Below are 25,357 nucleotides of genomic sequence, written 5' to 3'. Positions count from 1 at the left end.
TGTATGGTCCGATTCATACGCTCTGCAACGCCATTTTGGTGTGGATTATGAGGAGTAGTGAGCTCCCTCTTTATCCCTTTGTTGTCACAAAATGCCTGAAAGGCGTTGGACATATATTCCCCACCATTGTCAGAGCGAAGACACTTGAGTGCCTTATCAGTCTGATTTTCAACCAATCCCAAGAATTTTTTAAACTTGTCAAGCACTTCATCCTTGCTACGAATAGGGTAAACCCATACCTTCCGTGTAGCATCATCGACAAAGGTGACAAAATATTTCTTTCCCCTTAAAGATAAGAGAGCATTTTAGAACTACTTACATCGCTCAAAACATTTTCCTCAAAGGCACAAAGGAGTTGTGCATCTGCTTTGGAAAGCAGAAGACATCTGTTGTTGGCTTTATGAATGCAGACTATACTGGTCATGCAGATTGCAGAAAGTCCACTTCTGGGTATGTGTTCACCTTCATAGGAGGAGCAGTCTCTTGGATTTCCAAGCTACAAAAGTGTGTTGCATTGTCTACTATAGAGGCAAAGTATGTGGCTGCCGTTGAGGCATGCAAGGAGGCTTTATGGCTTTCACGTCTGGTGGGAGAGCTTGGCATCTCAGAGTTACTTGTTCTCCGTTGTGATAGTCAAAGTGCTATCATGCTAGCACGGAATCCTATCTTTCATGCAAAGACAAAGCACATACAGGTGAAGTACCACTTCATTAGAGATGTACTTGACAACAAGAACATTGAGCTTGTCAAAGTGCATACAGATGATAATCCTGCAGACCTTTTCACAAAGGGTCTTTTAGCAGAGCGGTTTGCTCATTGCCAACAGATGATGGGAGTTGGATAGATATATGTATTTCAGCTTTGTACATACCTAGACTTAGCTGATTTTTTTCTCCTCTTAAGGCACATTGCCTTTAGGTGGGAGATTGTTGGGAATAAAGGTCCTCGTGCCTTTTAAATGTGCTCGGGTATGAACACACCCTTAGCCCTTGTACTTTCATATATATATATATATATATCTATCTGAAAACCTAAAGTGGTACACTCGTCATTGTACCCAAAAAAAAATTGTGTTCACTCTCTTGACTACTCTGCTCTCTCTCACTCTCACTTTCTTTGCTGCTAGCAAGCACTGAGTGTCTCGATCCTTGCGCTCCCTGTCACTACAATGTATCCCGCCCTGCAGAAGTAACCGGTCGAAATCACATGGCTCCACAATTTCTATCATTTATCTGCATAGTTGCACTTGTACGTAGTACGAACTGGTTCGTACTATACGGTTTGTACCGTACCATACCGTACAAATTCGTACAAAAAACAAGCACTTTTTTTTTTGGTGGCGTGGTTGTTGTTGTTGTTGGTGTTTTGGGTTGTTGACTGTTGTTGTTGTGGTGGTAGTGGTGATTTTGTAGGCTTGATCGATCAACCAAGAAAGGGGGTGGAAACTTGATTAGACTCCTCGTACATGTTTTGTTATGATTTATCCTAGAGCCAAAGGCCATACATAAGGTATTCAAGCAGTTCCAAACGTTTCTAATTGATGTCCCATCATTTTTCACAATATGTTAGTATCATCAATAAATAAATTCAGCACCATTTGAAAATCATCAAGTAGCTTAATCCTATTTATTTTATCTTTGTTCACAGCTCATTTTGCACCACCCAACCCAAAGCATTAGTACACATTGCTAATAAAACTAGGCCAGAGGATAGCTTGGCCTAATGTACCTTCTGAGAAATGAATGTACCATCGGTAGCTACTTTAGCCTTAGCAATGCCAAACAAAACCATAACAAAATTCATAAATCTTTTACCAAAACCTTTGGTGGTTGTTTGGTAACTGTTGGTCTCACAGGTTATTTTTGCCTCTTGTAGACGTTAATAAAGCATCTCATGTCATTTCATCTCTCTCTCTCTCTCTCAACCTCCTTGCTCTCAAGCATATATGCCTCTTATTTGTATGATCATTCATGTATGATGTATCCACTCCTATATATGTACTTGTAAGTTGTAGCGCATGTTGCGCATGCGGCATATGCCATAGAGGTTTTGGCGTGTTACCCTCAAGTATTCATCTTATATACTCCAATAGCATTGCTATTTAGACTTTAAACACTTGTTCTATCATCTATAGTTCAAAATAATGAAGTTAAATTTTTTTTTCGTACTAATATTGTATCGTACCTTATAAAATCTTAAGGTACCATTTAGTACCATATTTTATCGTACCGTACTTTTCGTACCTGAGAACTATGTTTATCTGGAATAGGATCTCCCAACGCTAGAGACGTTGGGGTCACGACAATCTTCAACTTCGTTCCAAACTAGGCAAGGTGTGTCTAGAGCTCCATTTGACCCCAAGCGGCCTAGGAGTGAAACACAATTTCGGTGGTTGGCCTTTTCACCACTCGACCTTCGGCCCGTGAATTGAGCAGTGCCCTTCTCGGGTTAATCCGCGGTGCGATCTTGGAGATGATCTACTCGTGCAAATTATCTTTTCCTTAATTAATTCATTTAGGAATCAAGCACAAACAAGACAATCGGCCTAATATCATCCTCCAAGAAAACATTCCTTTATCCTCATGGCAACTTGTCATCACAGACCCTTGCCATGAATTTACCATAAATCACAAGCACTTGGAATAATCATCCATACCACAATCCAACGATGAGTTTAATGCAAAAGCAATTAGGACACTGTTTGATCAACCAATAAAAACAATGGTATTCTTTTCCAAAAGTTGCAAGTATAATTGCGATAAACTTTCCATCGCATATTTGCTCTCCCCCTTGGGATCAAAGAGCGATACTAAGCAGAATTTTAACTTGTGTTTATCTTCCTTTCCCCTAAAGAATGCGAGACAATTTGTAACGATGCAAGACTATCTTGCAATGTAAAATAATCCTTGAATTATTGTGCGAGTTGTAATCAACTCATGGTTTGGCAGCACAAGATAACTCCTTGATCGTTATTTTATGCGAAACCTTCATAGGATGGATGCAATACTTTAATGCAAGATCAATTCGTGTACCATCGATATAAGTTTCATATAATCTTTCCCATGCATGTACTGTCTATGTGCACAACCCTTAGGGTAGCCTTGCGAACCCTAAACGATATTGTCCTAGGCGAAGACTAATCGATGCTTAATACTTTAGAGTCTTATATATTGTTTATGCTATGCATGGATTCATTGCATATCAACTAGGTGCAAATAACCTCCCTTGATACAAGCACTTTGCAAACTTCATCTTCCAATATTTGAGATGAGATTTATCCTTTTCAATGGCCTATTCTAGCGCAGCACAGTACGGCCCTGATGTGTCCCATGCAGAAATCAAAGCAAGCAACTTACAACTTGGAATTGTACTATTCATATTCGGTACCGTAGTTGTATTGGCAGTGATGCCCTCGCCCGAGGCTTCGTTGCTTGTTGTGGGATTGCCATCCGCGCTCGACATTCTCCACTTGGGGGCCATTCTGGATCTTCGTTTCCTATAGATGCGATTCGCTTAAGACTTCAGTATGTTTTACTCGATTAACAGGGCCAATTTGGGGAGAGAATTAAGTTGCGGTGGAGGATAATTTTGCGCAAAAGGGGAGAAGGATAAGTACGAGTGGCCACTCTCTAAGGAGGGGAAGAGAAGGAGATCCTTCAAAGAGTCTCTCTCTCCCTCTCTCTCTCTCTCTATCTCTCTCCCCCTTCAGCGTGCTGCTCAGCATGTCGAGCCCTCCTCCTTTGATTCCATGTGTGGTTGGGGGGGGGGGAGGGGATGCGGAGAGGAGGTGGAGTGGTGGTGGGTTCTCCACCACCTATTCTGCATGGCGGCGGGAGCATCATCGTCTCCATCTTCTACTCCATCGTCTCCTTCTTCTTGTCATCATCGCCTTCCTCTTGCCCTTGTGATCATCGTCATCCTTGTCCATGACATCCTCCGTCGTCTTTTCTTCCTCTTTCCCCCCTCGCCAGCTGTCTGCGATGACAGGGGGGAGAATCAAAAAAAAATTCCATCATTTTTTTAACCGGGGGGGGGGGGGGGGGGGGAGGTTTCCTATGCCCCGTGGGCGGGGACTATTACAGGATGCCACTCAATTCTTGGCATTGCCTCCTTTGGAGATTGAGTAGATATAGAAGTGTTCAAAGTCATTTATTCTACTATAGTTTCTAGCTTCTAAGAAGAGCTTTTAGATCAAGGTCTAGATTTTTTCAGAGAGTACTAGCTTTATACCATGCAAAGAGATGCCCTATTACAGAAACTCAAATACAATTGTACGACAAATCACAAATTGATAATAGAACAAGGTTGGGGTTACGGTAACTTAGAGACAATGAACACAATGAATAATGAAATGAATGAATTTGAATAGAATACAATGCTCAATGCAGCAAACACACTATGCAGTGAATGAACATTGACCCTCGAACTCGTGTCTCACGGATCGGGACAGAGAGTATGAGTTGGAGAGTGTGTTGTACTTTGTGACAGATCCTGAAACGAAGCAAGGTAGCCTCCAAAGATGTTTGGCAGCAGCAAACACAGCAATGTACGTCGAATCAATGTTAGATAGGTAGCGGAATGCACATGTATTGGGAAGTATCAGAAAGGGGATCTTTAGTAGTAACTAACTTTGACTTAGGGTCCATAGGGCAAGAAATAGGTTGACACTTAGTTCTACCAACTCCAAAAGAAGCTCAGAGATATACCTATGCTGGGAGATGGTTCCTATTCAAAATGGGGCTCTGACCTTCGATCTTCTCAATGTTCATGATACCTATCAATGGGAATATCAATAGACTTCTCATTTGAGTCATTGAAACGTTGGAACCATTGATATTCCATGTCTCTAGACCTGCAAACAAACTAAATCTGCTGGGTTTTATTGTAGAAGAGCCCAAATGGAGAGAATAATCAGTTACACTTGCAAAAGATGAGTTGTAGATGTCCCATCTTTGTTGAAACCACATGTTCTGTAGCAAACAGCAGGCTGAAAAGTTGCATTTTCAGCAGTAAGGTGGTCTTCTCTATTTGGAGCCTCCATGTGCTTACTTAGGTGATGATACTATTTGAGAATGTGGAACAAAATAGGAACACAAACACGGAAAGAAAGGAGAAGAGAAAGACAACAGGAATGGAAGAGAAAGCAGCAGTGAATCTGAAATGAATGCTGAATACACTTATGGACTGATTGATCCTTGGATGCAGCCCAAATCATGGGTGAGGGCATTGAATCAGGCTGAAGATGATGGCGGCATTAGAGTGAGAGACGGAGACGGATGTTGGAGTGTGCAACCTGCAAAAAACATAGGTGATCTGCCCCACACAAGTGGCCTACTACAAATTGTAACAATGCAACCAAACTGGCCAACTTGCCTTCAGGGGTAGAGAAACTGCACTACCTTAGTACCTCTGTAGGGAAGACCCCCTCTCAGCTGCCTTTGAGTGGCACTACCATTGTAGAAAGAGGCCAAGTTTGGTTTGGGAATTGTTAGTGGATTCACCCTTGATGTGGGCAGAATGCCCTTAGCTATAGATGGGGTGATTTTGGGGGTGGGCTTTTTTCCTTTACCTTTGAGTGACATTGTCATCTACATGGTTGGGTTTTCGGCAAAATGGTTTGGCAAAATGCATAAAAGCCTATTTTTTAAAGTGCAGGAAGGGTCTTTCTGATGATTGGACTTTACCACTCTTTTTGCCCTTCAAGGAAGGAGATTGAGCATTGGCATGGGAATGGACTGGGTCTAAATATGTAGGTACGCCATTTCCACTTTGTGTTTCCTTCAATGAAGGAGGTGACACATCAGCACAAGAAGGGGATTTGTGCATTTGAGTAACCAGGGAGGGTGGTAGTGTGTAGGAGGGAGGGCTTCCCACACAAGAGGACTAGAGGACAGAGAAACACACTTGCGGATACGAGGGAGGTGTAAAGGGTAATCAGGGAGGGTGGTAGTGTGTAGGAGGGGGCCTTCCCACACACGAGGGCCAGAGGATAGAGAGTGACACACTGTGGATACGAGGGATGTGTAAAGTGCACAAGTGGCATTCCCAGCGGGAAAGCACCAGAGTGCAAAGTGGTACACTTTGTGAGTGTCTAATGATGGCCTAAAACATAAATATGCATCAAAAGACAATGTGAGCTAAGATGTAGCAGAAGAAAGGGTGGGATTTGAAACTGTGGTGAAGATGTAGAGGAAGTGAGTGCATTAAATTGATTTTGTGAATTTAATGGTGGAAATTGAAATGTAGATAATGATGGAAATAAAGATGAGATATCAACATCAAACTGACTAAAAACTCAAAGAAGGAAAGATGGAAGCAGGATTACCTGATTGTTTCTTATATCCCCCTTGTGTTAACATACAGAAATCGGTCCTCCTCAGAACTTATTCCACAGTTAATAAACTGAAATTCTATCTTCCTCATAACTTGTTCCGGAATCTTGCATGGATGTAGAGGCAAAAGAAGAAGGGTTAGAAGAGCAACAAACACATATTTGGAGAGACTGGATTAGTGCCAGACAGGTCTGGAACAGCTCGAACAGTATGGAGCAGCACAAAAAGTGTTAGAATTATGTAGGCTGCTGCAGCGGACTGAAAATGCAGCAGTAGATGATGATGTTGCAGGCTGGCAAGTGGCTGGATGTTAAAAACACAGGTAGAGACTGGTCGTCAGCAAATATAGCCTGCAGAGGTCGTTCAGCTGATGGTAATGGCTGGAAAAGGTTGCAGCAGGTTGGAAAACTGCTACCAGTAGCTATACACAGCAGATGGAGGGCTGGATGCAGGCACCAGGCTGTAGACAACAAGCTCGATGCCAGAAAGGATGTGGACAGCAGAGAACATGCACCAACAATCAGCAAAATAAGGATGGGCTAAGTGGTGGGCAGCTGTCTATCTATAGATGAGTGGATCCTCCCAAATTAGGGATTAGGAAGAAACACATTTCTTTTTAATGGAAGTTTGGTAATAATTGAGTTTTGGGGCTGTAATAAAGACCTAATCAGTTTATAATGCATTTTAAGCTCAACAGCATGTTGGGGAGGAGGGCATCCTTGAAGGAGTTGGAGACTTTTTAATTGTCTTACCTAGGTCAATGCTTCTTCATAAAAGTTTTGCCATTGCCTTAGTATTCTTTAACAGTTTGAGCTTTGGACTTCTAGGTGGGCTTGCTAGGTGTTCAAGCTCACCTAGGAGCTGTGTTTGTGCCCCATGGCTGATTCAGTAGGGGCTATTAGGAGCATTGTCTTCTAGCCATTTTTAAATTCACTTCATCCTTTGTTTGGTCTTTTGGCTGCCTGTTGGACTACCTTGTGTCATTTTTAAAGTTTTATTCCTCTGCACAGATATCTTGTTGAGTTGGCAACCCAGCTCTGTATATACTGCTTGTTTGCATGGCACTTGAGCTCTTCCTTGCTTACATGCTTGTTCTACGGATTTTAGTTTTTGTTCAGCTCCTTGCCTTATTTCCTTCCACTGTTGTCATTCTAACTCAAACCAAGTTGCATGCTCTCCTTTTGGTATATTCTTCATCATTGTTGAAAAGCTGCTGTAGTGTCACTGTGCTCTTCATCCTTTGGAAAGCCAGGAAGTTTAGTTTTAAGAGATCTTTGCAAAAGTGCATCTACTATATTGTTCTCTCTCCAGTTCAATGTCCAAACCTACAAATCTGAAACTGAAAATCATGTTATCAACTTAGCTCTCATTCCGAGTGTAGTAGTGTAAGTCAACTTTGAAGAACCTTCAATTGTTAGTTAGATCAACGTAAAATGAAACTGAGGATTTTAACTGTATCATGTGATTATTATTCACTTGTGCTTTTGAGGCTTCAAATGGGATCCTAACATTCTCCTTTTAAGTCTTTATTTTCAGTTAACTATATCAGAAATGGCTGGTCTTGGGTTTGCTCAGTAGATGTTTTTAAAGCTGCTTTTTTTAAATAGATGTTTTGCTGCCTTAATGCATTGACTTGTTTTACAGCCTGTATCCTATTCTCAACTTGCCAGAAGCCTGCATGAGCTAGCAGCAGCAGCTGACCAGGTTTGTTAAAATTTATACAAAGTTGAAATGATCATCATTTAGGTGGTGGGTTCATGTATTGATATTTCTTGCTATTGATTTGCAGAAAAACTCTGCCAGCCAACTCATACATCAAGTGTTTCCAAAGCTGGCTGTTTATAACTCTGTGGATCCATCCCTTGCTCCATCCTTGTTAATGGTGCGTGGAGCATATTATTTCTCTTTTGAATGGTCAATTGGTAATTGTTTTAGGTGTTACCAAGTGAACACATGCTAAACTTAATTGAAAAGTGTCCCAAGGTAACACACTTCAAAAAAGTAAAACAAAAGGATTGCAAGTACAGTGGTAAAATCGATTCTTATTGCTGTGGGAAGACGTTGTAAAATTGACTATGGCAAAAAGGATTGTCAGATACTGTGGTAGAAAGCAAACGTGTTAAATTATTATGATAGACAGGGAGAGTCAAAAGCTAAGGAAAGTTCTAGATGCTATGCGTAACGTATAGTCCTAAGCAAATACTCCATATTATCCTGAAAAGATTCCTTATGGACGGTTCAAAATCTATCAGCACCTCCCATAGAACTTAAAGTTGTACTCGCTATTCAAGATGCAGGAAAAACCATATACACCACTATTTACAGTGAAGCTCTTGGTTGCCTATGCTTCTTTTTCATAGTAGACCAAACATTTAGTATGCAGTATCTAAATGCAGTAGGTTTATGCAACATCCAGGAAAAAGTCATATGAAGGCTAATAAAAAGAATTTCAAGGTATCTTAAAAGGAACACCAATTTTTTGACTTTTTAGCCCACAAGGGAGCAACTTGCTGCTATGAGTATTAAGTGATTTACACCAGACAATTTTACATTTGGAAATTGTTTTCTTCTTGCACATTCTGATATATCATGGCTTGACAAAAACAACCAATTGGCCACCTCAATTTGCAAAGAATAAAGAATTCAAGAGTAGAATGCTCGGGAAATGGAATCCATACCAAGGCACAAGACAATATAGCTCAGGCTCTGAGTCACTGGAAGTGGGAAAGGTCTCCTTCTCTCTACTAGGAAGCAATGGAGTGAACAAAAGAGGAGGGAGCTTGCCTATAAATAGGCAGAAAAAATACCAAAGTGGGTGACTAGTTTGGCAGCCCCAAAACTGGGGATCCAAAAATACAAGTCGGCTAGTAAAATATTGGCACCCAAAATAAGGAAAGCCAATCTATGCAATCTTTGGTAATACAAGAAAAATGCCTACTGATGAACACAAACTCACCCTGTGAGATTTACAAATTGCTTATATTCTCTCTCAGAACATGGGTGATCTAGTACAATACAAAGTACAATGATAATGACTCATCATAGTACATACAACAAGGATACTTATAGAGAACCATGGATACCCAAGTAGTGGGTGAACAAGTCCCACCAAGGTGCCTCGGAAAAGCATTGATGTCAATGTTGATTGTACCAATCCTAGAAAACACAAAGTAGTCACAAAAGCTCTTGATGCCTATCATGAACTAGCTCCATGAAAAGCACAACATGACCATGGATTCCTCTCCTTCAGTCAGATTGCAACATATCCCATCATGTGAGTTTTGACTTGGAGCAAAGCTCACTCCTTATCACACAAAAAACAACCCATCATGAATCTAGCTCTTGCTAGACTTTAATGTGTTTGCGAAGCCTTACCTTGTGTCTATTGCAGCTGCATATGGATGAGGCCCTCATGCCTTGCCTTTGCCATCCTCTTACATTCCCTCTTTGGTATTGGAGTGTCGTGAGGGATGATAATCATTGCTAGGGCTAGAAGGTGAAAGAGGAGGCCCTTACAACCTTTACCTTCCCCATAGAAGATGAGCCCTTCGAAGCTTGGGCCTTCACTTGGGCCAACGGGCTTGAATTAGAATTTGAGTTAGAAGAGGAGAAAGACTTGTTGGAGGAGCCCTTACCCTTCTTCTTCCTCTCCTCCTCCTCCTCCTCCTCCTCCTCCTCCTTCCACTCCTTTTGCAATGTTGCTAGATCCTTGCATTCCTTGCGGAGATGCCTCTTCTTGCCATAGTGATAACTCTATGCCTTTGTCTTTTCTTCTTGTCACCCCTCTTTGAAGCTGCATAAGCCTCCTATTGGTCACTATATCGAGATGATAGCCTCTCCCATAAATGCAAAGGAGCCTCATGCTCAAGAAGCATGGAGGACATATGCTCAAAACTAAAAGGGCTTGGAACTTGGCAGTCTATAGGTGACCATAGAGGGTAACAACTTGCATGGTGGAGTCTCGTAGATCATTTGTAACTTCGTCAATGCTTTTGAAGCCATTCTGTAGGAGATGAATGTTGCAAGGACCTCTTTAGGGCTATAAGTTTACCTTGGTGAAAATGAAGAATAGACATTGTAAATTATTGTGATTAAAGCTAGAGCAAAAGTTAATTACAAAGTTTTGGATATTTGATATAAATTAGTACAATTTAGTATATATGAGCTACTAGCAATATATTTGATGTAACTTCCAGAATACCTAGTAACATATTTGATGTACCTTTTAGAATACCAAGGTCTATATAAGGGCCCTTGATACGATATTAAGTAATGGACTGTTTATTATACAACTTTGCAATTTTGTACCTTAGACTTTTAAAGCAGCGCACAAATACAATTAATGCTTTTTACCAAAATAAATGGCTTTGGTTTTAAATATTAGGACAAATGCACCAAAATTCTCTATAAATAGAGTTAGTTGTTTGGACATCCCTTATCCCTCATCATTCACACACAGCCTTCAGCCATCACCCTTCTTCCCTCACACTGCTGCCCACACGCCATCTTGAGTTTTTGTTGGTCCATCTCAGCCTGCTGTCCATCTAGAGGACATCACCATCAGTGGTGGACACCTTCAGTCTGCTGTCCAACTACCACCCAGTCTGCCATGTCTACCCTGTGTTGGAGAGGCTGCTCACTGCCATGAGTTGTGAGACAGGATGCCTGTGTTGGGGACCATCTGTCCTAGCCAGGGTACCTGTTTTGGAGCTGTTCCAGAGCCACATTTTGCAGGAAATCAGGCTGCCCAGCAGTCACCTCATCCCTAGCTGACCCTATGGAGTGGTGACATCATCATCAACTTGCACACAACTACGCTTTAGCCTTTCGCTTTGGTGCTTTCGTTTTCTGCTGCCATCATCACCCATGACTGTCAGAGACTGTGGAGGACTGTCAGAGATTCTCAAGGACTGCACATCGCTCCCTCAGCTGCATTGAGATCTTCTCTCAGCCTGGTGAACTGCTACTACTGCACTTCGGGACCTGTCATGAGTATGACACATTTGACACCATCCTCAGTCATCTCTGTCCCGGTCCTTGAGACATGGAGGTTCAAGTGTTGCTGACTGTATCATTCATACTCTGATTTATTCATTCTGATTCAACAATCTATAGATTGTGTTCCATGCATTGTTGTACATTTTTAGTTTCTTTGTGTTTGCCATACCATCTTTTTTAGGGTATGGCCCCAAATCGAGCATGTCCCATAGTGTGTGTGGAGTGTGGAAAGCTCTTGAGGGTGGTTGAAATTTGAATGTAGGATGGAAATGAATTGGGAAATGAGTGTAGCTGGGGGAGTTGTGTGCTCAATTTAGGTGAGACCACTATAAACATGGTGACTGTATACATCACCCAGCTCATGGGTGAAGTAAAAGGTGGTGAGCTAGTATGTGGATGGCTTGTGCTTGTAAGTGTGGTGGACTTGCTATGGTGAGGGATAAGTAGGTATAATCTATGCAAATCAGGCAAGGAGGGATAGTAAAGGATTGGATTAGCTCCATTGTTTGACTGGAGCCCAAGACGTGATCTATTGTAGTAGAGCCGGTGGGCTAGAAACAAGACGATGCTTTAGATCTTGGTCACTTCTAAGTTCTAGCCTCTAACTAGTGCTGACCATAATGTGTGCTTTCTTCTTCCTTGTTGTTGATATCCTACCTATGCATGCATCCTCTACTCCATCGCTTGAAGGCGCTCTACATCCTCAAAGTTAATATGCATCACACTTTTTGCTTTGTGTCTTGGTGTTAAAATCTCCCACAAGAAGAATCTCTCCCAATCTAGAGTAGCTCCCTCATCTCCCTTTATCTCTTGCTATTGTATCTTCCCATTAGCAGATTTGTCTATGTCTAATGGATGGGACCGCTAACCTTATCTGTCCATTCTGATCTATCTTGTCCTGTCCAATTAGTTCGATCCCGTCCAATCTAGTTTGATGGCTTCCAGTGATAGTTGACGTATATAGGGCAAAAAGTAACCGTTGAGCTAGATATTTGGGTGACCATTTTTGACCATCCCTTTATTCTCTCCTGGGTGCACAAATTACTCATTAATAGGATGAAAAATGATTGAAAACCTAACTTAATGTCAAAACAAAACTAAGATTACAAAGGCCTTCAAAAAAAAAAGAGTAAAAACCTTGTACTAGTCGGTGATTGTTGTTCTAGGTTGGAATTGCTTCCTTTTATTGTTTCCTCACCTCTTGTAGCTGCCATGCAATGTGTCAACTTGCTGCCCTACTGCCTTGTCAGCCCTATTGCTGTGTTTTACTGATTTCTGCATTTGCCTTGCTAGCAACGTCATCAAAATCTGTGTTTGTAGTCTTCTGCATCCATATAGCTGCATGTGCTTGCTGATTTTCAGAGCCCGGCTGCTCACTGATCCAATATCCTATTGCTGTGTTTGCTGCTGCCGGCCACTTACAGAGGTTGCTTGTTGCAATTTAGGATCCGTTAAGAGTACGATACACTCTTCTACTCATACTATGTGTCTCGGTCCTCAAGACATTGGAGTTCAAGCGTTAGTTTTCACCTTGCATAGTGTGTTTGTAGCATTGAGCATCGTATCTATTCATTCATCATTCAGATTTATTATCTTCTATGTTCATTGTCTGTGTGTTAACCCTAGTTGTATTCTTTGTCAGCATGTGTGTTTCTGGTATGATTATGTTTGTATTTGTAGATGAGCATTTCTTTACACTCCCTTGGCAAGATTACTATCACCTCTGTAGTTTTGGTAGGCCATTGGGTAGTTGACGTGCATCCTTTGTTTGATGCCCTAGCTACTTTGGGGTGGGGCGCCTTGGGATAAAGTAAAAAATTGGACTTGGGCTAGTACAGTCCCTTTTTGGTTTGAATTTTGGGCATGAGATGGGATGTTGAGCTAAAAATGCATTATATGTTGATTAGCCATTTTAAATATTCCCAAAACATCCATAATTAATCAAATTACCATACTTAAATAAAAAAGAAATGCGATCCTAGAGAGTGTTTGTGTCCCATAACCCAAACCCTAAAATGGGAAGACCTATCCATCTATAAATAGACAGGTTGCCCACCAATCAGCTTCAATTGCATTTTTGTAGCTTGCAAGTGCCTTATCTCTGCTGTCCACACCTTGTTTGTGGTGGATATCTTAGTTTGAGGTGTGACCACCTGCTGTTCATCATTAGGTGCGTGCTATCCAGCCCTTGTTGCTGTTGGTGACTGGTTTTCAGCCTGTTCATGCTGTTGTCCAGTTGATCACTGTTTCCACACCCATAAGAGCTTGTCCCCTACTCCCATGTGCCTTGTCTGCTGCGTTTTGAGCTGTATGACCAGATGGAGGCTGCATTTTGCCATCTACTTCTTTGATCGCTTGCCATGTCATTCGTAATTGTTGCATTTGTTGTCTTGTTAGCATACATGTGTCTTGTATCATTATCTTCAACTTGTCAGCATCAGTTTGAGTTAGATGAGGACATTAGGAGCTCTGATATTATCTTTGTCTCTCATTTTATGTGTTTTAGGAACTTTAGATGGAGGCCAGATCAACACATTTCTTTTTGGGCACTATAGGCTATCCTAGGCGTCCAAAATATCGGCATGGCCACTTTATTACTAGTTGTGGCCCATGTGCCCTCTCTCTCTCTCTCATATTATCCATAATTGATCCTTCGTGATCAACCAACCCTTCTCATTCTCTCATTCCCGTGCTATTGTCTAGTGTCTGCACTAATGCGTAGAGCAGCATGTTGGGGCTAACTATTCTAGCCTTGTATCCTTCAGCCATTGCAGTCAGATTGTTCCTTCTCTTATGTGCGTTCTCTTCCTGCCTCCTCTCCGTATTCACTTTCCTTTCCGTTGCCTACTCTTGCGTGGTACAAAAGCTACAGGTGGGAGACAGATCTTCGAAGAGGAGCATGCTGTCCGTGTTGCAACCAGCTGGATGACATTCAACAGTGTTGTAGGCCTGTGTTTAGACCAGCACCTCACGTTTTGATCAGGGTGGCATCATATCTTACCAGGGTGGCCTGTTTACAGCCCATTTCAGGCTGCATTTTGTAGGGACAGGCTGTGTTTAGTGCAGACCTGACCTGAGATTGCTGTGTTTCAGTCCTGGGCGGTGTGAATCTCGTCCTAGTGGCTATCTTCTTCACGAGGGATCTATGTGTTGTGCATGATTCTTCAGGAAAACAGTCTCTTTCTCAGGACAGGGGACTTCTCAGGGGACTTCTCAGCTGCTAGCTGGGTGGCATCTTTTACATACTGGGTGGTCTGTTTTACAGGTTGACAGCCATTTGTTTGGTTGCAATTCACAAATGGTTGCAATTCTACTTGACCAGTCAACCTCTCTGCTGGACAGCATTGACCTCTGTTCTTGGTGGCATCATAACACATGGACAGATCTATGGTTCTTATTGCGTTCGTACCTGGAGCACCTCTGTGATGTGGGCAGCCGGATTTTCTGCAGGGCATCAGACTGTTTATGATCTGAAAGGCTGCTTTTACTGCAGCAGATTCCTGCATATCTGCATTTTGCAGATCTTCCCCTTCCTGCCCATCATCGAGTTCTCTTCCTGCCTCGGATACTTCCCATTTTCCTTCTTGTACATTAGTCTTTTCTGATCAGCAGATGGATGGATCCCTAATAGGTGGAAAACATCCCAGTTGCAGCAGCATCTTTTGTTTTCTTCTAGTAGTTCTTGAAGGACATCTATGGCCCATGCGTATGCTTTAGGGGACTCTGTTGTTCGGAATTGTTCAAACCAACCACCATCCTATCATTCTCTCCCTTCATATTCTTCCAGGGCTTCTAGTCTTGATTGGTAATGATGGCATCTCCCGAGTAGATACCTGTCCTACCCTGTCTATTTGCATTCAAGAAGTTGGATGGGATGAACTATGCTCTATGGTTGTGCTAAATCGAGTGACTCCTCAACACCTATGACATTTGGGATTTTGTTATAGTCCCTATGTCAAGATTGTGGGAGAGAAGGAAGGAGTCTCACTTGTAGCTTTCTTGCTTGCACAATGGGGGAATACACACAAGGGTGGAGGCTGAAAATAGTTTTCCTCTTCTTAGTTGTGTAAGCCAAAAGAACTCAAGTACAAAGAAATAGAAGAACCCTCTATATGGGTCTCAAAACCAAACTCAACTAACTAACGTGGCATACTAACTGAGCCACGAACTAGAGTAGATAAGGATAGCTGTCATCTAGCTATTATTCATGGGCGGTGTACCAACCGCGTCTGCAACTGACAAGTCGGTGACATAAATACACAACGGTCACCCTGGCGTATCACGAGTGGAGCTCGATATCTCAACACTCCCCCTCGAGCTCAATTCCAATTCCTGCACACCAAACAGGTCTTTGAACTTGCGCAACTTCTCTGCGCCCAATGCCTTCGTAAATATATCAGCTACCTGATCCTCTGTGCTGACATAAACTAGATCAATAAGACCTAGTAAAACCCTCTCCCGCACATAGTGATAATGTACCTCAATGTGCTTTGTTCTAGCATGATAGACTGGGTTATTTGCCAAGTGTATACTACTCATGTTATCACAATAAATGACAACTGGCCCATCTGTAGACTGATGCATATCATAAAGTAGCTTATGCAACCAAGCTACCTCACATGCAGCCATTGCTGCACCCCTGTACTCAGCCTCTGTGCTCGACAAGGCAACTGTAGGCTGTTTCTTGCTGCTCCAAGTGACTGCAGCACTCCCAAAAGAGAACACATATCCACTGGTAGATCGTCTATCAGAAATACTACCAGCCTAATCAGCATCAGTGTATCCATGCAGCTGTATCTGAACCCCAGTCTCATAAAATAGTCCATACTGCAATGTGGACTTCACATACCTGAGTATGCGTCTAGCCGCATCCAAATGCGGTTTCCTTGGAGCCTGCATAAACTGACTTACCAATCCAACAGCATAGCTCAAATCTGGCCTGGTAATAGTCATATAAATCAAACTTCCTACTATGCGTCTGTACATAGTAGGGTCTTCCAGAAGCTCACCTGCATCTGTGCTCAGCTTCACATTCTGCTCCAAAGGAACTGAAATAGGCTTACAGCCTGTCATCCCATATTTGGACAGCATGTCCAATCCATACTGCCTCTGCAGGAGCTGTATCCCACTTGGTGATCTAATCACCTCAATGCCCAAGAAATAACGCAGCTCTCCCAAATCCTTCATCTCAAACTTCTGCTTCAATAGCATTTTCACATGAAGGATATCTTCATCACTGTCACCTGTCATAATCAAGTCATCAATATAAATGACAAGTAGCATAATACCTTTCTCTGTTTTTCTCACATAAAGTGAGAAATCTGCCTTGGAAATCTGAAAGCCAATAGTGACAAGATACTGTCCTATCTTGTCAGACCATGCTCTAGGTGCTTGCTTCAAGCCATACAAAGCTTTCTTCAACCTACAAACAAACTCAGGATGAACAGCATGCACATAACCTGGTGGCTGCTCCATATAGACCTCTTCTTGCAAATCACCATGCAAGAAGGCATTCTTTACATCCATCTGATGTAAAGACCATCCCTTTGATGCAGCCATAGCAATGACTGCTCTTACGGTTGCCATCCTTGCAACCGGACTGAATGTTTCTTCATAGTCAATGCCATATGTTTGTGCATACCCCTTGACTACTAATCTTGCCTTGTATCTGTTCACAAAACCATCTGCATTGTGCTTCACCTTATAAACCCACTTACAGCCAATTGCATTCTTACCTTTAGGCAAAGGTACCAATTCCCATGTAGCATTTGCTTCCAAGGCATCCATTTCTTCATCCATGGCTTTCTCCCATTTTTCTTTTCCCATGGCTTGCTCAAAAGAAGTGGGTTCTGGTTCCTGTATCACCTTGACCATATATGCATAGTGAATGGCTGTAAATCCATTATATTTCAGCCTATCCACAGGATACCTAACTTTGGTAGACCTGCGCAAAGTGGGTTCACTCTCAGGTGCTCTCAAAACATCCCTGGTCTTCCTTACTCCAGGTGTAACAATAGAGGGAATACCCAACTCATCATCAATGCTCTGTTCTGAACCACTGGATTCACCATCCACATAAGAGTGACCTGCATTCACATCAAACATGGGCTGATCAACCTTCTCTTTTCCTTTTCGTGATACCTGCATACCACTATCTGCATTACTTTGAGAAGATTCTCCTGATCTCAATCTGCTTGTCCATGGCGAAGAATGTGAACCACTGCTAGAGGACGCTCCAGGTCCACTAATATTTTGTGACTGCTGCTGTGAATTCTGTGCAGCATTACCATTTTGTGCATCTACATCATCAATCACATTTACTGGTTTATACCAGCTACTCATCTCATAAAAAACATCTCTGCTCACTGTAAACTTACGAGTAGAAGGGTTATAGCATCTATACCCTTTTTGCTGCAGAGAGTAACCAATAAAGATGCACTTCTCAGCTTTTGGATCCAACTTGGATCTCAACTCATCTGGCACATGTACATAGGCAATGCAACAAAAAATTTTCAAATGAGAAATATCTGGTTTCCTACCAGTATACCTCTCCTCTGGAGTCATTCCATGTATTGCTGCAGTGGGAGTCCTGTTCATTATGTAGACTGCTGTAGCAACTGCTTCAGCCCAATAAAAATCTGGCAGGTCTTTTTCATTGAGCATGGCACGAGATACCTCTCCAATATGCATGTTTTTTCTTTCTGCAATTCCATTTTGTTGTGGGGTATGACTGCATGAATATTGCTGCTTTATGCCATGCTCCTGCAGGAACTTTGCAAAACTCATTTGAGAGGTACTCTCCCCCTCCATCTGACCTTAGGCATTTTATCTGCAGACCTGTTTCTTTTTCAACCATAGCTTTAAGAGTTTTGAAATGCCCAAAAACTTCACTTTTCTTTTTCATAAAATACACCCAAACTTTTCTGCTATAGTCATCAATAAAAGTGACAAAATAATGACAGCCTCCAAGAGATGCAGCTTTAGTAGTCCACACATCAGAGTGGATTAATTCCAATGGCTTCTTACTCTCTTGAACATGTCTAGGAAATGGTTTCCTTGCCTGTTTTCCAAACTGACAGGCTTCACATACCTTATGCATTTCTGCAACCTTGAACTTAGGCAATCCTGCAACAATATTTTGGGTGTGCATTGATTTAAGTCGCTGTACATTAACATGACCAATGCGTTTATGCCAAATATCAATATCTGCAACTACACCGGTCCCATGTGCAAACATTGCTGCACTCAATTCAGACATGTTTGCATCCAATGTAAACATTCTGTCCTTCTTCTTTCTTTTTGCTATCAAGCGACCTTTATTTTTCATATCCTCAACAAAGCATCCATGAGGATTAAATCTGACCTACAAGCCCTGTTCAACCATTTGACCAACAGAAACCAGATTCTTGGTGATATTCGGGACATGAAATACATCGGACAGGTATTTCTTTTTCCCATCTTGTATAGACAAATGAATTTTTCCAATCTGCACAATCGGATGTGCAGTATCATCACCAGTCTCCACAAATCCTGGTTTTTCCATTTTCCTTGCATCCTCCATCCATTCTGCATGACCTGTCATGTGGTTTGATGCACCTGAGTCAACGTACCACACATCGTTGCTTTCTTCTGCACTTGTCACAGAATTGTTCATGTGCTGCACCATAAACAAATGCTCATTTCTGTCATCACCCTGTCTACTAGAAGATGCATAATTTCCTTGTTGCAGTTTTCCATTCATGATGTCATTCTGCTTTTTATAGCAGTCTTTAGCCATATGACCCATTTTACCACAATAGTAGCATTCAACATTACTGCTTGCATTTTGGCCTCTTTGCCATCCACCCCGACCTCTTTGGCTCCCCCTGCCTCTAGAGTTACCACGTCCTCCTCCATAGGACTGGTTTTCTTGAGTTTGCTGCATATTCTGATTTCTACCACGGCCTCCAAATCGGCCTCCTCTACCTCTGCCTCTACCTCTTCCAGCATTTGAGTAGAAGACAGCTTCTTTTGAGGTTCCTCCTGAAGAAGATGCACCACCATTTCTCTGCTCCTCAGAAATTAGAAGAGCAATCAACTCCTCAAAATCAGGAAATCTTTCACGGACGGAAATGGATGTCCGAAACTGCGCATAATCCTTTCCTAGACCATTCAAGGTCACAGAAACTAAATCATCATCTTCCACTGGCGACCCAATGGAAGCAAGTGCATCTGTAATCTTCTTCACCTTCATGTGGTAGTCATTGATGCTCATATTTTCTCTTTGCACATTATGCAACTCTTGCTTGAGCTGCATTTTCCTGGCTTGAGTATTTGTGCTATACATTTTTGACAAAGTATCCCATGCCTCCTTTGGCGTACTTGCATCCTGAATATGCACAATCATAGAGTCTGAAATACTGATAGACAGCCAATACATAACTTTCCTGGCTCTCTCATGCCATGCTTTAAATGCTTGCATTTGCTGTTGATTGGGAACATCAGGAAGAACTGGTTCTTCATCATTTCCTGCAACAAATTCCCAATATCCTTTTCCCATAAGGAAATTCGTCCTAAACTTCCATGCTTGGAAGTTGTTCTTGTCAAGCTTTTCAGTGACAATCTGTGAAAGAGAATCAGATGCCATTACAGAACACTACAAAAAAAATCTGTTACTGCAAAAAAACACAGCTTCACCCTCACAAGGGCAAATCTGAAAAACTGGCGAAAGTGGTATTTGACCACACAGTCACTTCCTAGTGACGATTTTGCATAAACAGGAACCAAGGATGATTCTGAAACTCCCAATGTCTCTGCGCACAAGCATACGATGCAATTTCTACAGTAACTTTTCACCGACCTGTAGAACAGTGGCTGCACAGCATAAAACTGAGCCTTTTCCTGAGTGCGTGCAGAAAACTTCCGCCTTCAAAACAGGCCCCGAAATGGCCTCAAATAAAAAAAACAGGGTCGCCAAGGGCTAAAGCCCTTTCCCGCAGCATATACTGCCCTCTTGCTTCACCGCGAAGGGCGTCTGAACCTGAGACAATGCACTCCTGCAATTTCCGGCTGTGCTACCTGCAGAGATCTGCTCCCAAAACAGAAAATGAAAGCAACACTGCTCCTCTTACCAGAACACCGCGAGCTTGGCTTGCTTTCTTGAGCTCCTTACCATGAACAAGGCTCTGATACCATGTCAAGATTGTGGGAGAGAAGGAAGGAGTCTCACTTGTAGCTTTCTTGCTTGCACAATGGGGGAATACACACAAGGGTGGAGGCTGAAAACAATTTTCCTCTTCTTAGTTGTGTAAGCCAAAAGAACTCAAGTACAAAGAAATAGAAGAACCCTCTATATGGGTCTCAAAACCAAACTCAACTAACTAAGGTGGCATACTAACTGAGCCACGAACTAGAGTAGATAAGGATAGCTGTCATCTGGCTATTATTCATGGGCGGTGTACCAACCGCGTCTGCAACTGACAAGTCGGTGACATAAATACACAACGGTCACCCTGGCGTATCACGAGTGGAGCTCGATATCTCAACACCCTATACCTCCACCTTTCATGGATCCTAGTGATGGTATGACTTTGGACTTTGCAGCTTTGTGGGATTGGCTAAATGCTAGAGCCCACTTATTTCTCTTTTTGAGTTGCACAGATTCTATGCTTGTGCACGTAAGCTGTATTTGCACCATCATAGAGATTTTGAAGAGATTGGCATCTCTCTTCTGGATCTAGACATTTGGGCATCGACTATCTCTTGAGTTGAAGCTATGACAACTTTATGTCGCTTGTAGATTTCCGTATGATGAGGCATCACATCCATAGGATGGAGGAGATTTGGGATAAGGTTGCATCCCTTGGTTTAGACATTTCTTTGGAGGACATAGCTATGCCACTTCTCTCATATCTTCCATCATGGACACATGATGTTTTCTACACCAGTCTTCTCATTTCTCATCGCTGGGAGACTCTCACTTGGGAGGAGCTAGTCTCGTCGGTGCTTGAGCAGGATGTGTATCACAATGAGTGAGATTCTCATGAAGCTCGTATACATAACTGTGCTTTTGTGGCTTTACCTATAGGTACAGGACAAGCCAAGTAGAAGAAAGGGAAGATGAAGAAGTTGGAGTCATCTTTAGACTCTAATATAGATTTATTGGGGAAGTGTAGAGGATATCCCATGTGTTCTCATTGTGGGAAGACCTCACATAAACGCAACCCAAGGAAGCTAGAGACTGTTGCCTAGCAAAAGGGATGGAGATTTTGGAAGGAGAGGAGAGAGAGAGATGATGGAGAGAAGAAGATAATGGGTGACTAACATAATAAATTAGCCAAGGTGTAATGAATGACAGAAGAAGCCTATAAATAGGCAAAATTAATCTAGGGTGGTGCCTAAAATGAGAGTGCCCAATTGTCTAGGGTGGCACCTAGAAATGGGCCCTAAGCCCCTTTTTGGGTTTGTCAGCTATGCGAGACCCTAAAACACAGAGGGAAAAGTGAACTAAGGAAATGGGTTTCTCAACAATAAAGTGCCAACACCACTAATAGGCACCGAACAGATGCCATCAACAATGATGATATCCATTGATGAACGGAGATCCTGCAACAAATCACCTGGATCTTGTTGATTGGCCCCAATTTTTTTTTGTTTTTATGCAGGTTATGGTGCCTTCGACAATTCCTTGTTATTGTCTCACGGTTGGGTTAGAGGCTTGGCTCACCTATCCCCGATTGGAATTTTCACAAGTGATTCATTTGAGCCCTCCCTATTTCCCTTGGCATGTATTGGCCTTCCGTTGATTAGATATTTATTTGGCGAGGGGGTTTTGCTCTTTGGTTGGTATTCTTCATTTACAAACTTCATTGACATTGGCACTCTTCTTGCTAGCCTCGGATCTTCTTTGGCTTTCTTCCACATCGAGGATTCGAGAGTGGGTGTTAGTAGATACGTGTGTCTTGTATCGTCATCTCTTGCCTATGAGCCACAATCTAAATCAGCAAGGACATTAGGAGCTTCGACATTGCCTTTGTCCATTGTTTTATGTACTTTAAGCACTCTAGATGGAGGGCAAATTACTGCAATTGTTTTTGGGTACTATAGGCTGTCTTCGGCATCCACATTATGGGCCTGGCCACTTTATCACCAAGTTTGCCTATATATAGGTGGCTTGCCCCCTCTCTCTTATTATCCATCATTGGTCATTCATGATCAACCAACCCTCCTCATTCTCTCATCCCCTTGCTACCGTCTAGCACCCACACTGACGCATTGTGTTGGGCCTAACTATTGTAGCATAGCATTCTTCTGTTAGATTTATGTATGTTTGTGTGTGAACACACATCATTGTGTGTAAAAGTGCGTGTTTATCTGTGAACACCTTTTAGACCACTTAGAATTAAATAAGGGTCAAAGGTGTAGGTGTATTAGCCTATATATTCGGGCCCTATCACTTGTACTTTCATCCCACATATCTCATCTATCTATCTTTAGCTTGTGTGTACTTGCAAGAGTTCTCTCTCTAAAAAAGGATGCACTTGGCATATGTACACACAAGCATGCTCGGACACTCTTTAGATGATTGGTATGCAAAAAGAAGCGGGAATACTTAAGTAGACTAGAAATAGAAATGTATTCCATGTTCTTGGGACAAGACAACAAGAGAGCATGGAAAAGAATGCACGAGAGCCAGCCACCTATACAAATTACTAGACCGGATGATTGGCATGGATATGCTTGCACACTTTATGATGTTCATGGCCAAGAGCCTATGCCACTCCCCGCCAACCCAAGACCAGCAAATTGTAGATTTTTCATAGAAAAAAAAGTAAGGAATGCCATATGGAAACTGAAAAATGGGAAAGCCCAAGATCATGATGGTTTAGTAGCAGAACACTTCACACATGCCTGTGATATGTTGGTACCAACGCTGGCTCTCATCTTTAATAGGGAAGTTTGTGAGGGATTTTCAACTAGTTGGTCAAACCGTACTGTTGTGCTGCTCTTTAAGAGTGGAGACCCTAGGCTAGTTAGTAATCATTGAACCATCATGATTGGACACATGTTGGCCAAAATATATGGCTATATTGTGGAACAAGCATTGAGTGAATGGGCCAAGATGCATGGCTTGAGACCAAAAGGCTAGGGTGGCTTCATGAGGTGATATACAACTCTAGACCATATCTTTACATTGAGAGCAATCATCGAAGAATGCAAGGCATTTAAGAAAAAGATCTACTGTTGTTTTGTAGACTTTCGCAAGGCATAATGCTACGTGCTAGACTCATGAGAAGAATGCAAGACATTGATGTGCCAATAGAGATATAGTGGAGTATCTATGCCTTATATGAGACAGTGATGAAGACAGGGAGGGTACGAACACTTGAGGGCATCTCAGATACATGCAATAGCACCATTGGGGTGAAACAAGGCTGCCCACTTTCATCAACACTATTCGGGCTCTACATAGATGAAATTTCAGAATATGTGGATAGAACTAGTGGGGCCGGAGCCAGCCTAGCCGGAGTGTTGATACCATTATTACTTTATGCAGACGATATTGAACTTATATCTGATGCACTCGAGGGACTAAATGGACACTTGGATGCATTGTGAGATTTTTGTAGGGATAGAGACCTTAAGGTGAACCTTAGGAAAACTGAAGTAATGGTATTTAACACTTCAACTACTTGGGTGACAAGAGCCGAGCGCGAGTTTACTTTTGATGGAGAGCCAATGGAGGTTGTGATTCCAAACTTTGCAGACAGACCCACACATTACCAGGTTCTTTTCTTTTTCCCTCTCTCACTTGCACAATAACACACACTATGTTTATTTGGGGGTCACATTGAAGGGACCATAGTTTCCTTGGAGAGAGACATCAGAGGCTCATTTGGCAAAAGCATATACAGCCATGCATTGGAGAGGCATTGTGCTCACATATAGTTTAATGAACCACGCACCAAACTATGGCCTTTTGACACCTTGGTTATACCCATACTCCTATATGGGGCAGCTATTTGGGGTCTGAGTCTCTTCCACATGAAAAGACAGCCTTTGGGAGACCATGATGGACTAGAGAAGGAATACTATGATGGGTGGGAGCATATGGAAAGACCATTGGTCATGATGATCTCATGTATGATATAAGTGAAGAGCTTGACCCTACATGAGATTATTAGAGGTGAGTTGGGAGCATCACCCATGGTGGTTGAGGCTTTGGTCTAGGCAATGACTTTCATACATAGACTATGGGAGCTTCCCTAAGATAGATACCCATGGCTAGCCCTAGCCTCCTCCAGATAGCTAGCAGCAGATGGTGATAGACATTGTTGGTATGCTCAGATGAGTACATGGATGAGTTTACATGAGCTGCAGATTGAGAGACTACCCCCCTTTGACTATAGCTTGGACTGCCCTACACGACCTAAGCCGATAAGAGTTGAACCATGGATCAAAGCAGACATACTGAGGTTTAGATATAGAGGAGACTTGGATCTGACCGCCCTCCCCCCATGGCATAAGGATGACACACTATCAAACCCACTTCCGTCAGGTATTTGAGGATGGTTTCATCACCCAACCTAGTTACATGGATATGCAACGGCCTCATGGATTGCGCACAGTTATTGGTTAGGATTTGTACCTCATCCCTCCACTTGAGGATTGAGGCAGGCAGATGGGAGGGCATACAGACAGAAGAACGCATATGCCCACTATACAATAGAGAGCTAGAGACAGAGGAACACTATATTTGCCAATGCATGGTATATTATGATATACAAGGCAGATACCATTGTGTGTTTCAGGAGGGTTTTGGACCCTTGAGATGAATGATGCAGTTTGAGGATCATAGATGCTTGGGTTTCTTTTTCTTGAAGCTATAGAGGCATAGAGTAGCTATTCTACAGAGTTAGGAGGCCCCCATAGCTTGCCTCACATAGACAGAGAGTAGTGACTAACTTTTTCACTGCTACATGACTGAGTATGGTATATACCACTACTATTGTCACACAGCCTACAGGAGTACATCATTATTGGATCTC

The 25,357-nt window shown here is 42.3% G+C and overlaps 1 protein-coding gene across 2 annotated transcripts in view; it reads left to right on the top strand.

The window, feature by feature from the left end:
• The window catches only part of LOC148025007 (SH3 domain-containing protein), a 106,273-nt gene that overhangs the window by 14,309 nt on the left and 66,607 nt on the right, over positions 1-25,357 (top strand). For both annotated transcript variants that reach the window (XM_087694706.1, XM_087694705.1), the window contains exons 2-3: positions 7,977-8,036; positions 8,122-8,214. In XM_087694706.1, coding sequence (XP_087550832.1) covers positions 7,977-8,036; positions 8,122-8,214 — 153 coding nt within the window. The remainder of the gene's footprint in view (positions 1-7,976; positions 8,037-8,121; positions 8,215-25,357) is intronic.

This window comes from Lygodium microphyllum, chromosome 15 (assembly GCF_053477565.2).
Source record: "Lygodium microphyllum isolate KBCC chromosome 15, Lygodium_microphyllum_v1.1.10, whole genome shotgun sequence".
NCBI lineage: Eukaryota > Viridiplantae > Streptophyta > Polypodiopsida > Schizaeales > Lygodiaceae > Lygodium > Lygodium microphyllum.
This window is presented reverse-complemented; position numbering and strand designations above follow the sequence as displayed.